Source organism: Embiotoca jacksoni, unplaced genomic scaffold (genome assembly GCF_022577435.1).
Source record: "Embiotoca jacksoni isolate LCO1_2020_lvr unplaced genomic scaffold, fEmbJac1.0.p SCAF_11, whole genome shotgun sequence".
In the NCBI taxonomy this organism is placed as follows: domain Eukaryota; kingdom Metazoa; phylum Chordata; class Actinopteri; family Embiotocidae; genus Embiotoca; species Embiotoca jacksoni.
Genome location: NW_027185241.1, coordinates 3471996 through 3486981, shown reverse-complemented (window position 1 = coordinate 3486981; position 14986 = coordinate 3471996). Strand labels below are relative to the sequence as shown.

At 42.2% G+C, this 14986-nt stretch overlaps 1 protein-coding gene across 3 annotated transcripts in view; it reads right to left on the bottom strand.

Moving 5' to 3' along the window:
• cadm4 (cell adhesion molecule 4) overlaps positions 1-14986 on the bottom strand; it is a 138138-nt gene that overhangs the window by 28970 nt on the left and 94182 nt on the right. Inside the window, exon 1 of one of the 3 annotated variants that reach the window (XM_069142326.1) lies at positions 7098-9285. The exons of 1 other annotated variant lie outside the window; for it this stretch is intronic. In XM_069142326.1, the coding sequence (XP_068998427.1) occupies positions 7098-7194 (97 nt within the window). In that variant the 5' untranslated portion in view covers positions 7195-9285. Of the gene's footprint in view, positions 1-7097; positions 9286-14986 lie in introns of those variants that run through there. One more of the 3 variants, XM_069142324.1, reaches the window with a different exon arrangement.

Sequence of the window (14986 nt, the reverse complement as noted above, 5' to 3'; positions counted from 1 at the left end):
CTTCAAAAAAGCATCCTTCATTTACTTGCCATTCATCTTGCAGACACAACAAAGGAAGAAATGGAGAGGGGGATGAAAAGAGATGAGGAGTGATAGAAATGAGATGGAAAGTGAGGGAAAAAACACTGGAAGACTCAACAAGTAAAAGAGGATCCTTATGAGTAATGCATTCTTATGATTATAATAGGGATAATTATAATTACTGCCATTCATCTCTTTACATTCACAAATACACATACAAACAGCTATATTGCCTCTAGTCTAACAGAATAGATCAACATGCACATTTGAATACATAAAGCCTTATTAAATCTCTAAGTGGCTGTTGGTCTATTGGAATTCAGACACACACACTTGAATGGGCACACACATACACAATCACGGACACATATGGACCAACACACTCACACAAAGGCACCCAAACAGATCACAAGACAGGGTCCCTGACACTTCATGTGTGTATTTTAATAGTTTAAATTGCAGTCGTATTGTACGAGTCTGTGATTTAGAAGTGCAGCACTGTGAGGCACAGTGGCCGCCTTGAATACACTTCACAAATTCCTAATACCATTTCTCTTCTCGGCGAGAGAGCTAAACCAATTGATTGCACTCCATGGTCCAAATGCAGCAGTTTTTATTATGTGGGTGGGGTGTCACACGCCAGCTTTGGCTCTTTTGCAGATAACACAGATACTTTTATAAGCACGCGTGTGTACACATGCTCCACTAAGTGCACACCAACAATTGAGGACAGACACAGAAATATACATGCATGCAAAGCGATGTTCACACTCACAGAAACTTTCTCACAAAATCATTTCAAACAAATTCATCTGGATCTGATCAATATTTTTAGACAAAGGGGCAGAGAAACAGCAGGGAGCCTCTTTGATGTTGTGGACAGCTCAAGAGTCAGTAATGAGGAGGTTGATTACGCTCTGATTGTTGCACCCTCCATGTCAGTGGGTCAGGTTGTTGACACGACTGGGCTGAGTCACACCTCCCACTGAGCACAATAGATACAGAGCACTGGCATTTGAATTCAAAATGATTTGCAGAGCAATTAGTCATATGGTTCCAGCCAGGAGTGGGACGTGATTGCCTTGAAGAGCGTGTACAGCTTGCTTGACTGTCAAAACTAGTATTTACCAATTTGCATGATCATTTGCATTTCTTCTCTCCTTGGCAAAGTGTTGGCCGTGGAGAGGATTTAGAGAAACAACGACATCGATATTGTAGCACAATGATGAACCAGGCAACGAGAGTAGCCGATAAAGACAGCGGGACTACATATATTTCACTGCTGAGTCTAGCAGTTTCTCTGAGCTCTGTAAAACACCTTCAGAAGGGAGGAAATGTTGTGAGACAAACAGATGGTGGCTGCCATATCGGGAGTTGCTGACTTGACTGCTTTGGCCCAAAATAAATGTCTATATCTTCAACTAAGCGTGTCCTAAGTGTTGCGTTTGTGTGTGTACAATAGGTGGCCATGTGAATTGGGTATGCATGGTTAGCATATTGCAATTAAGCTACTTTGACATTATCTGATCCTTCCAACTACATCCAAATCTAATTCCCCTCTTGATTTTAATCTCCTTTAATGAAATACTCAAAGCCTAAATATTCATCACAGCAGGGGAAACACACAGTGGATAGTGAACAGAAGACCGGAAAAAACCAAGAGGGAATAAAGACAAAGGAGAGTTTAATACTCGATGGAACCAAGAAAAAAATCTTAACAATTACCACTAATTGTAGTCATTATTGCTCCCATTCTCTGCGTCAATATTGTGATTCATATCGGGGGCCGTCCAAGCCTTCCCAATTATTTTTCTAATAGCTGTTATTACTCATCACCATAGCAACTGGGCTTGTTTTAAACAGTAGTAATTGTAATAGTCCTGATGTGTATCTTGACAAAGTCAATGCGGTGTCAGTGTGTGATTAGTGACCCATCAGAACCAGCAGAAAAAGAGGCCTTCAAGTGGGAGAGCAACTCAGGACAAAGAAAGCGGTCGAAAGTTTGCAATTGGGAAAAGGCCAGAAAAGCTAATTGGCTGTCCATTTGTACACCCACTTCTCTTGACAGCTGTCACCTCTTCAAAGAAAATGAGCTGTAGTGGAATGGCAGAAAAGTGCAAAGAGAAGCGACAAATAAAAATAAAAATAAAAAATCATTAACGGCTGTTGCAAGCATGACGACTTACATCTGCTGCTGCCTGCTGAGAGATGCCACCCAGTAACACCTGCTGGCTGTTAGTAGATGATCAATCTGGGGGAAGGGTACAGAGGGATGGAGAGATGGTGGAGGAGTGAGGGCTTTAACCAGGAAATGATAGCGGGAGTTGGGAAGTGATGGTTTGGGTATAATAATGCAGCTGGAGGGGGCTGGATGAAATATACGAGCGATGACGCATATTCTTCCACTCCCGCTCATAACGCAGCTGGGTATAGCACTTTAGCCTGACTGTAGTTTTTATGGGCTGCCATTCAAGTCGAGGCCATGAGCCTGTGCCTCTTATCACCAGCATAGTAGGGTCCACAGAGGGAACGGGAAGAAGGGAATCAACCTTTGTGACAGAGGTATTAATCTCACCCCCATTAAAATCCGTGCCCATAATAAAAATGCTCCGCAAGCGTTGACTCATATCAAGAGAGAATGCGGAGAGTAATCGATATCATGGTAGTGCACTGACGGCAATGATCAACGGATAAATAAAACTGTAAGGGGAACAACAACAATCACTTCTCTCTCCATCCAAGCGGGGGCAGTATTTCATAGCAGTGAATTGGTGCTTCGCATCATTTGAAATGCTTCTACCCCCCACCTATCACATCCCTGAAAAAAAGGAGCCATTATTTACTATGTCAATAGACGCCCGAAAAGGGCGATCATTTCAAAATACATAAACAAATAAATAAATAATAGGTTCACAAATTCATAAGACAAGGCTGTTCAGGGGCCCGTCCCAATGGTCCCGCAATGGGGTTGAGTTATAAGCCAGTGGAGGCAGGGGATGGGGTGATGGAGTGAGGGGATGAAAGGAGGTGTAGAGAGTTAAAAGAGGGGGATTTGGGAGGCAGCCAGGTGGACTGCTGGCTCACCCTTGGTCACGGTAAATTCTAGAAACTGCCTCAGTCGTGCAGGGTTAGAGGACTGAATTACCGCCTTGCTGCGTCTCTCTCTCTCTATCGGTTTCCAACTCCCCTTATTTCTCTCTCACTCCACATCTGAGAGTGGAGAAAGGTAAAGACTGAACAAAGGGACAAGCCAAATAAGAGATAAACTGTCTCCATTTGTCCAAAATAAGCCCCCATGTATCCTTGAAGCAGTGCAGTCACTGTCTCTCTATTCATTATCTGTCATTATCTTTCAATTGGAGGTGGGCCAAGAGCTTGTGTTTTCTTTTGCATGCTGGCCACGGATTTACAAGGGAATCGATGCAGGAGGCTACAATGCATAACCCCTTATGTTGTTACTGCTTTAATTAAAACAATAACAGCAGCTCGCAGTTTCCACTCATTTGGGGTCGTCCGTTGGCAACTTCTCCATCGCTTCCCATCTGTACATTTTTCCCGTTATCCCCCGAGTCTGCGAGCCGATTTCCACAGTTTGTATGCAAATGAAGTTTGCACTGTTTATGTGCGTGTATGTGTGTACGATGCACTTGCTCTAGGTTAATCACAGAGTTTTGCGGTGTACGGACTCCATGAAATAGCTGACTTTGAGGCTCTTCTCCTACATACCCCCGTGTAGACCCACAATTCCCTCTCCTCTCTTTCTATTCCCAGTCTAAAATTATCACTCCATCTCTCTCAGGGAGCCAGAACTCTGCCAATCAAATCCAGTGCCAAGAAAAAAATTCTACCTCTATAAATAATACATAATCCTTTACAAATCTTACTGTCGTCTCACTCATTACCTTCATTCTGTTGCTTTCTCCTTTCCTCCTTTTCTTCGCTCTTGCTCAGCCTTTCTTCTCATATCTTGAGTGTAGTTCTCCCCTCCCTCATTTTCACTTAGTCCACAACTCATAACTCTTTCCTCCTGCTGCCTTCGTGTCTAATCTCATTCTCACATCTCCCTCTTTCTCTTTTTATTTAAACCCGCAGTCTCTCTATCCGTCTCCTCCCCACCTTCCGCCTGATCTAATCCTTGATTCCTCCTCCCTTCATCGTCCCTTTTCCTTTCTTCCTCTCTTCTTCCTCCTTCTCATTTTCCTTATCTTTTATTGCATCGTTCATCATGCATCTTCGTCATTAGTGCTGTCCTAAAGGTCCCCTTTCCTCACTTTCTTTCCTGGGCCTCAAGAGAATAGTTGAAACGCTTTCCATCTTCCTCCTATGTTAGCTGCTGTCTCTTCAGCCTTGTCCCTCCTTCTTTCCTCATGTCGTTTTTCCTGGCCTTGGAATGATTTCATTCTGAACTGCAATATGCGTTCATTCCCTTTGCAATCTCTCTCATTCTTTCTCTTTTTGTGACTCAGTGGGAATTTTTTCCTGCCTCTCTGCTGGTTCTATCTCCACACTCTCCTTTGCTAAATGTGATTTGTTCTGCAGCTCAAGTCTGCAGCATAATCATGCTGTGTTTATGGTGTGCCGAGAAAGCGGAAGAGAGGAAGCAAGGGAAAGACAGAAAAAATAGAGGACTGAATGGGACAAGAGGACAAAATAAGTAAGGGGAGCAAGAGACTGAATTTCTCAGTTTTTCCCCCCTCTTTCATCTTGTCTACTTTTGCTTCTTTTAATTGCCTGTCATAAAGCTCCGCACTCTCTCCACTTTCTATCCCCCTTTCTCTGTCTGTCCTTCTTAATCTCTCTCTCTCTCTCTCTCTCTCTCTCTGTTCCAAAGAAACTTTAGACCTTTTCTCATCCAGCTCCCTCTCCATCACAGTGTTGTGCATAAAATTGCTTCTTTTCACTCTTGACCTCTCATTAGAAACATTTACTTTAATTTATTTATATATTTCACATCCTGTTTTTAACATTCAGATTGTGCTCACGAGTTATGCTGCCTCCATCCTCTGCACTGAAATCTGTTGTCCTCTTCCTCTCATCACCTGTACCCTTCATTTATTGCACCTCCTCCCTTTCCTTTACCCACATCCCTCATTTGACCTTCGCATCTTTATGTCTCTCCAGCCCTTCGGCGTATTTCAATCACCTCGTCCCTCTCTTGCCCCATACCCTCTATTCTTCCCTCCCGCTGCATTGCATATGCCTGAGCGCTCTTCTCTCCTCTTGTCCACCCATTCCATTACTTTTTCACCTCTTCCTACCATTCACAAACTACCATTTCCCTCTTGCTTTTCTTTTTCCTCTCCTTCCTCCCATTTTCTAACAGCCAAAGCTGGTTAGCTCTATCTACTGTGCAGAGTTTTATTGCCCGGGTCTGTCACAGCCCCAACAACCCTGCGACAATGGCCACCACACACACTCCAACAGAGGCTTAAAGGAAATTTACAGGGCTATTACACGACGGCAACGACACTGGAGATTCACCACAGCCAAAAGCACTGGTACTAACACCCTTTCAAAATCCACCACATGGCTGCCTTCCCTTTGGTGTGTACATGTTGTGTGTATGATCCCAGTGTGATGCTGATGGATGTGTATGTGGGAGAAATAAATTGTGTGGATGTGTACATGCATTTACAACATGAGTGAGTGTGTGTGTGTGCGTGCGTGCGTGTGAGTGTTTGTATCTCTGTGTGTATGAGAGAGTGTATGTCCGTGCACATTCAAGGCCCAATACAAAACTGCCCTACTGGCATGAATTACATAACCAAGCCGACTGCCAAGACACAAACGCCTTCTTTCTCTGTATCCCTCACTCCCCCCCCCATTGTCTCCCCCACCCAGCATCCCCCTCAACATCCCACAAAACAGAATGTCCTTCTGTTGATCTAATATGCAAAAAAATAAAATAAATAAAAGCACTGATTTGAGATTTGGCACTAAGAAGAAGGTGCTGTGCACAGCGGTGCCATGCCTGTTTACCAATGAGCAGCAGGCAAAGACAATCTCCCTGTATTTAATGCATAATACTAATGACAGGAGGTATTAATAGCAGGGAGCAACTCTGTCACTGATCTCACCTCACTCCATGTACTGCTTTTTCTCCCTATCGCTGCCTTGTGTTCAATCAATCTCATGACTCTTGGTTTCAAATCTCGACCTCATGCAGCTCCTTTTGAGGCCTTGTCTCTTATTTTATCTTTGCACCCATCCCCTCCGTCTCTCTTTCTTCCATACACACACAGACTGCACTGTTCTCCATCTCTTTCTCACCATTTCTTTTTCTCTGCCTCTGCTCCCTCCCTCCCTAACATACAGTACACGTTTCTATTCAGCCAAATCCGTCTTTCCGTGTGTTAGTCTGTCTCTCTCAACACATACAGGATTGCTCTCTTACACTTCACTGTTTCCTACATTCTCTTCCTACCTCGCCATTTGTTTCACTATATCTCCTAGACTCTGGGGGCATTTATTAGGTTCTTCAGAGGAAAATTGAGAAAGAGGCTTCAGACACTCTTATATCTCTCTTTCATTCTCTGTTTTCATTTGTTACCATTTCCCTTAAAGTCCTTTGGTCTACACGTACCCACTCTCTCTCTCTCCATCTGGTCTGATTCCCCAGTCCTTTCACCTCCTGGGCCTACACTCCTGTCTTCCTATTCACGCTCTTCTTAATCTTAATTAACAATTCCAACTTAATTACCAGCATTTTGAACAATTTATTTGAAGCTTTAATTTCATGATTCCATCGTGAGCTATCTCCCCTTGGTCATGTGCTGGGCACTGCACTGAATCTCATTCTGTATCACTTTACACCAATTACCACCATATTCACAATTGTATTCTAGTTTTTATACAAACAGTAATATCACATTACAACATTTAGAGGTATATCTGCAGGGAGTTCACCATCCTGTCTGTAATATGAAATGACTGTGTACATGTGAAAATTATGTGCTTGTTTCCTTGACTTATTTGGTGGGTAATGACACCTGAGTTTCCCTCTAGAATCAATACTGCACGTCTCATTTAATCTCTGTGTGTGTGCATGGCGGTGCACGCAAGCGTGCACGACTTACGAGTGATGCAGAGCAGGATCAGGACCAGGCTGCGCAGGGCCAGAGAGAAGGAGGCAGGGAGGAGGCGGCAGAGGACAGAGCTTCGGACAGGCCTCATTGTGTATTGAGAAGTGTGTGTATGTGTGAACGTGTATGTGTGTGGCTGTGCACGTTTGATCAATGGCTCCTCTGTGACCCTGCCTGCACTGCTCCAGACAAACTAGTCCACACACACGCATGCACACACCGATTTGTTCTCAACTGCAATGCTGCAGACACGCGCACACGCTAACTGTTCAGCTTTACTTTAGTGCAATCAGACAGAAGTTGTTGTTTGACGACAACACTTGAAGAAAGAACTCTTATGTGCCACACTGCATTGCAGCACATGCAAAGAAACTGCTTTAGCTCCTAAGTCACATAGGACTGACTTGTAGCCAAGGCTTGCACGCAATACACAGAATTTTGGCCGGAGCTCAGGGTGATAACAGAGCTAGCGATTTAGACACTTCTCACAATGCACACAGAGAAGAGCTTGGAGCAACAAAGTTCCTCTGTTGACTTTAGCACCTTGTGCTGCTTGGAAAGAACTTACGACATGTATTGTCTTAAATCCATAAAATATGGAAGCTTTGGAAGCTACAAAGTTGCACAGTGGCTCAGTCCCATCTGAAAAACACAAAAACAAAGCAAACACCAATAGACTTACAATTTTTTTTTAACCACAGTGCTCTGAGCCTCCTGAGACCAAAGTCCAAGATTCACAGATCAATAACCAGAAAAAACAATACTTAAAAGTCCAAAACAGATGCGCAATTATGTGGTATTTACCAGCAGTTGCATCCAGTAATGGCAGCTGTGCAATTAACCGAATGAGGGACAATTTCACTCTTCACCAACTGTACACTGCAATGTCAACATCAGAGCTAAACAAGTTCTCAGCAAAATGAGCCACACAGTTAACTACAACAACAAATAGGCTGCTTGTCTCCTGTAGGTCAAACCACGCTGCTGCCAGCAACAGAAAACATCGATATTACTATATTTTAGTCAGATACAGCCTGAGAAACTGTCTACAAAGACAGTCTAGTTTATCTGTACTGGTGTTGACTGAACGCTAACTTTTGAAATAGAGCTACCTACATCGCTGTGCCCTCAAGGACAGAGAAATCTAGGGCAAGAATTTTCATACAAACAGATTGTATTTTAATGAGTCAAACGGTTTTCAACTCTTCTCACCCGACACATCAGCAGGCAGAAGTCAATGTTCCTTTGAGATGTAACCCAACCGACCAGGCCTCTGGAGAGATTGAGCCACTATCTTACCGCACCTCATCTAAAGATAGCTGAGGTTAAATAAAATCCACTGAGTTCAAGTGACACTTCATAAAGAAAGAGAGTGGAAGTGCTTGCCCTGTGTAGAATAACCAACTTACAAAGGGTTGAGCGAACTGCAGTCACACGTTTTAGTTTCAGACATTACATATTTTGGTTTGCTACTTTACTCCAGAGACTTGCACAGTATCTTGACGAGGGTACCGACTATTACTCGCTTGAATTCTGGAACTTTGTCGATGTGCTATCATGTACACACTGTAGCGAAATAGACAGTGATTTTACATGGTAATTTTAGACTCCAAAGAATAATCACAGGCTATCAGACAGGATAATCGTGCAGCATCGACCTGCCTGACACTTCCTTCTCATCATGCACCACTGAGTGCAGACAGAGCCTGGTTGCACTCCAGATGCACACACACTCGTACACACCGATCTGAAAGCCCGCTGTGCTTAAGGTCCACAAAGGGTCCCGCTGATTGTCGGGACGTGATGCGTTGTTGGTCTATGAGAGTGTGTCAGTTTAGTGTGTTTGTATGTCTAAGTGCTTAATGTGTGCGTGTTTGAAGTGTAGAGACAAAGCGTGACGAGCTGCACCACACACCTCACTGAGCACTATCTGATGAAGTAAAGTGCGGGTGTCATCCTTAGATTAATACACACTCTCTCTCACTCAAACACAATGAGCTCTAACGGCGACGGCCCCGACACTCGTGGCAAAGCCGAAAGCGGATCATCACCGATCTTCCCTACAGTGCTGACTTCATTGGTCAACTGGCTGGTGCTGAGGAAATTACTCTGTGTTGGTGTACACCAGCAGCTCGGGTCTGGCAGGTCAGAGCTCTGGCGGTGGAAGGACAGAAACAAAGTCTATTCACTTGTTCAAATTGATCTCCTTAAATTGTGCTTAGTTTATCCAAATTTCTCCCCTTCTCTCTGTCCTCTTCCTTTCGTCCTACAGTCTGTAGAAGCTGGTTAGTTCCCACAAGCTTGTCCTCGTTTTGCTTCACTTCTTCCCTGTCGATCAGTGAAAACTGTTATAATCCCAGTGCGCTATCGCTGTCCATCACATCCATCTGCCTGTCCGTTTTCTGTCTTCCACTTCTTTATATAACCCTGAACTCCCTCCTTTGCTTAGAATGTGTGTGTGTTAGCGTGGGATCAGTGTCTGCATATTTTGCATACTATTTTGTGAAGGTTAGAGATGTGTGTGTGTGTGTGTGGATGGAAGCACTGACAATGATAGCCTTTCAGGTCGACAAACAGTGGCAGTGTGTGTGTGTGTGTGTGTGTGTGTGTGTGTGTGTGTGTGTGTGTGAATGTGCTTGACTGTCCAGTGTTGACTGAAGCAGGGTGTACATTTGGCTGACTGTTTGGTCCTTTCACTATCTACTACCCATTAATTTATCCATGCAGGCACACACAGAGGCATCACAGTGCCTCTTTATGTTAAATGGCCATTTTATGACTGCATGCGGACGGCTGTCTGCTAAAAAGAACTGTATATATGTTTGTGTGTTTTTTTTTTTATTCAAAGTGGATGTAGATAAAGCAAAAATGAACATGACTTTGACTATGTTATGCGTTGTACTGATGTGAACCTGGACCATTAATAAAATTGTATCTGCTCTGTATTTATTATGTACCGAGGAAACAGAAATCATTGCTAACAGCTAGACCAACCTGTCATTGTACTTTGTATAAACACAATGTGCATAATGCAATTCTTTTGTACAAGCTCATTTCCACGTGTACTATCATTACTGCTACTGGCAATAAAACTGGCAATATAAAGCCAATAGTGTACGCTAACTACACTTGACTCTGCTTCTCAGACTTTCATTGTCCAGTAAAATGTGAAAGGCAACACAGTTTTGCTTTTATATTAGCACCTCTACTTCTTCGTTAATCAACTGATCATAAACTATTAGCTCTAATCTGCCACATGCTACATTTACAAACATTATTATGCATCCAATTTGAAGCATGCTGCTCCCTATTATCAAGTAAAATAAAGTCAAAATGTATTAATCAAGTGCTTTTAACAAAATAGGGTCATCACTAAGTGCTTTAAAGATAAACAAAGGGCATAATTACAGACAAAAAGAAGAACACATTCCAAATCATTGCACGACTGGCGAGTATGTGTGCATTTCTGTGTCTACAAAGTCCCTGTGTGGGAAACCCCCTGATGGGTGTATTTGTTTTTGTCGCAGTGTGTGCGGAAGGAAGGGAAGTAATGGCAAATTGTGTCCCCTAGACCCCTTACTCTTTTCTCTCTCTCTCCCCCTCTCGCTCTCTCATCCAAATCAAATTTTTAATGGGCTTCATTGGTGCCACCGTGGAATAAGTGTTGCCAAAGCACTTAAGGGGCTTAAGTCAGCAGCGTGCTGAAAATATTAAGCACTCAAACAGCCTTACAAGGATCCCTGCCTGCTTAAGTATGCCGAGGAGGTCGTGCCAGCATTTAATACCAATGCTATTAAAGCCCTCCGACAAGGGAGAGGAACAGAAATATAGATACGTACGGTATGTACCACAACTAGGGATAGATGAAGAGATGGCAGCTGGCTGGAAGAATGGTAAGAGGCTGTGAAGGCATTAGGTGGACAATTCATGAGAAGACAAGGGATGGTCAAAAGGATGGAGGGGCAAAAAGCTTAAAAAGATTAGTAGTGAGGTGGAAGAAAATAGTGAAACTAATAACAAGAGAGAGAACAGAAAAGTGAAAAGAAGTGGTGCGAAAGTTGAAGAGAGGCATAGGATGGAGGAATTTAGAAAAAAAAACCAAAAAAAAAACAAGATGTGTAGTGGAGGAAAGATGCGAGGGAATTGAGCCAAGGTGTGGGAGGTAAGGGTTGATGGGATAGCTGTGAACCAGCAGCAGAGGGCTAATGCAGAGATTCTATCGGGAGGCTTATCCAAGATTAAATTTCTCTTTGTCCTTAAGGCGCTTCTTGGGTAAGCGGAAGTGTCAAATTTATTTCTTATGTCTCCCCTGAGGTTGTTGCGGCAAGTGGGTTGGGAGCATGTTCATGCGTATGTGTGTGTCTTAGTGTATTGGTGGTGGTGGTATAGCGAAGGTGGGGCGTATATGTACATGTCTGTGTAGGCATGAATCTTGAGGGTTTATTGGCCGGCAAAGTGTGAGGAATGTCATGTCTTCCTGAAAGGTAACGATAAATCAAATGAACATTTCCCCTCAGGGTGTTTCAGCATATGGGAACACCCAAGTATAAGCGTGGTTGCATTAATGTAGGCGTGTGAAGTCATACATACTTTAAATAGACATTCATGGATGGAGATTGTGTATATGCTGGAGGCAACTCAAAAAGCATTTTCAAGGTTTCTCCCTTTCTAAAGTTTGTTTTATGGAGCTGCCACAAAGTCCTAGACTACTAGAAAGTCACAAGAACGTATTATCTGAACTGTCCTGATTGAGTAATCTCCTCTGGGATTCTCCTCAGTGTAAACAAAATGCACAATATAATTTGCAACTGCTGTTCAAGATACTACAAACCCAATAGGCCTGATTCCTTGTACACTATCTTTTACAAGGAGAACATCAGAAACTCCAAATTACTGGCCATTTTTTTTCTGATAAAAAAAAGCTATTTTGACCCACGTCTGATCACATTCCTATCAGAGTAGGCACGCTCAGTCAGCCTCTCCCTGGTCCCTTGCTCTCCTTCTCCTCTCTTCTTTCTGATTTTTTGTTTGTCTGGCTGACTTGGTGTTAATAGCTAGCCTAGAGCCATGCACTAGCTAATCCAACTGGGTTTGCTCTGAACTCTCTAATTAGAAAAGTCACAGTTCCTCGATCTATGGACACTATCAGTGACTGCATTTTCTGGAGGCACGGCTCAGGCTACTTCCTGCTCACCTCACGTTCCCCGGCAAAGAGGATCAATACGACCCGATCATTTGGGTAGCTTTCGAGTGACACCAACAGTCTTCCTTCACACAATTTAGGATGACAAAGTTTTTATTTTCTTTATTTTTCTGAGTTTGTTGACAGTGGAGCCTGGCAAATAAGTCAAAATCAATACCGCTCACAACATGACATGCTAACAAGAATACAAAACAGATATTAGGATTTGAATCACTGGCTGTCTGAAATGCATGTTTTGGGTGGGTGTGTACATGCGAGGAGTGCGTTTTCTTTTTTAATAAATCACTTTGTCTCACCTTTGTGTTGTGTGTATCTATGGTAAACCCTGAGATGAAACTCCTTTTCTGGCAGACAACAGACTTGGCACTGTCTTTTCACTGGTTTTATAGGGTGGAAGGGAAGACATAAAGGCGCTGTGGTAGACACTGTAGACATCCTATTATTAGTCACATCCTATTATGCGTTTACCATGCATCAACCGCACATTAAATGGGACAATTTTAGCTTTGCCTTTTGCAGCCCAGCAAAGAATTCAGCATGCATTTTAGAGCATAACGCTATCAAGTGACTGCAAGAACTAAAGATGGAGAATTCTGTTGAATGCTGCTGCTAGTGTAGTTTAAGAAGCCAGCTGAGGCTCACTGCTTTAGTAGAAATATTTTATTTAATTCACTTAATCAGATACATTAGTTATTAGAAAAAAAAAACACAAAACATTAAAAACTTTCTGACATACATGTGTTTTTATCTTGAAAACATCCTGAAATGTTACTTTCTTCAGGCCATACATGAATGTGACCCAGATTTGCAATTTATCTGCAAAAACTTCCTGGGAATCTTCTACTTCAGTCCCAGTCTGCAAAAAAGCTAGAGGAGGTCCAAAAACAAAAACATTAAAAGGAAAATCTTACTACTGAATCAGGAAATTCAACAAATTGACATACTGGAGTTTCTTACAATCCAAACAGGATCAGATTATCAGATATGTCGACAATCTAATAATCTTAAATACAGTACATATAGTACAGAATAAAGAGCCACAGTGGAATGCCATTGTGTAACCCTGTCTTGTAAACTTGCAAACATAGAAAAGTAATTTGTGAAACATAATGCTTTTCAAGTACTTTTTTTTTTTTAATAAATGAAGGAATGTTAACTTTGAAGAAGCCTTAAAATGTTCACATTGAATGTATCAGCAAAGTCCTTAATATCTGTGTCTGTATATCTGTATTTCTTTTGTATTTGCTACAATGTCAGTTTCTGCATGGCAACTAAAGAATTATTACTATTGTGTAAGGGCAGTCTGAGATTGTGGTCTTCATTAAACATGTTTAAAAATTAAAAAAGAAAGTTCAAGCACAAGATGGAATGCAGTACCTTTTCCTTCATTTAACCAAAACCATACTCGCTTCTGAACGTTAAGTAGGTTTGATAAGTTTAAGTAAGTGCTATTATAGACTAAACCTACCAACACAACAGCCTAAAAGGACACTATTCCCCCCAGTGAGTACTGTGCTTTGGATGCTCACCTACTCCCATGTGTCAGGCCAATGAACAAAGTGCTGCAAAACATCACAGATAACCAAAACAAATCAAATAGAGTTGAAAATAATTTAAATAGTACATATCAAGAAAGTTAGACTTCCTAAACTGGAAAAATTCAATTGTAGCAGCAGATGTATTTGAAAATCGAATTGGCAAAGCAAACTAGAATGCATTTTGTAAGAGAAATGGTTGTATTGTGAATGACTGAAGCAGTCTCAGAATTTAACAAGGTTGTTGAACAAGAGGAAAAATTATACTGTGTCAAAGTACTGTCTGTAAACCCAATACACGACTTTTAATGAATAGAACCTTTAGTTTGAACACAGAAAACTGGAGGTACACTTGTTAGAAGTTAATGCAGGAACTGTGCAGGCTATGTGTGAAAACGGCTTTAGAAGAGGCAGCCATCCTTGCAAGTGCGAATAAAGTCAATTGGGAACATAGCAGCTGTTCTTAGTCAGATAATTTTATCAGACAATATTGGCCAATCACAGATGCATCGGTACTGGCATTTATGTTTTCCATTATGCATGCATGTATGTATTTTGTTGCAAAAAAAAGGTGCATCGAATAACTTAGAAATGGTGTCATCACATAATTTGTCAAGCAGAAAGCGCACTGTCTGCAGCACATGTGGCAGAGTACTCATCATGGCTGAACAGACGGTGGTCCGGACTCCGGGTCAAGTGGTGTCTTAGCAATAGCTTACTTTTGTAAAATACATTGCTGGAAAGTTAATAAACAATTAACTTTGCAAGGAAGCTAGATTGGCGAATTCGTGAAACACCGCGAGAATCCACTTTGTCAGGCTTCAAGTTAAGCAATTGTGTCCAAACCAGCAGGTTCGGACCAATCAGCCTCCTATGAGAACTTACTGGCAGCTATGAACGTGGTTTAGGTGTAACAGTGAGGACAGTGAGAAGTGACTGTTGATTAGAACTCAACAATTAACTTATTGGTTAAATGTATCCCATGATAGCGGTGATAGACAAATGGTTCACCCAATCACTTGCTGAGTTGTTGTTTTTTAAGTGCCTGCCCTTTTACAGTTCCCAAGGACGACTTCTCAGATGGTTCTGTGTAACAAATCATTAGGCGTGTTTAGATAAACCATGACCTTATCATTTATTCTTCT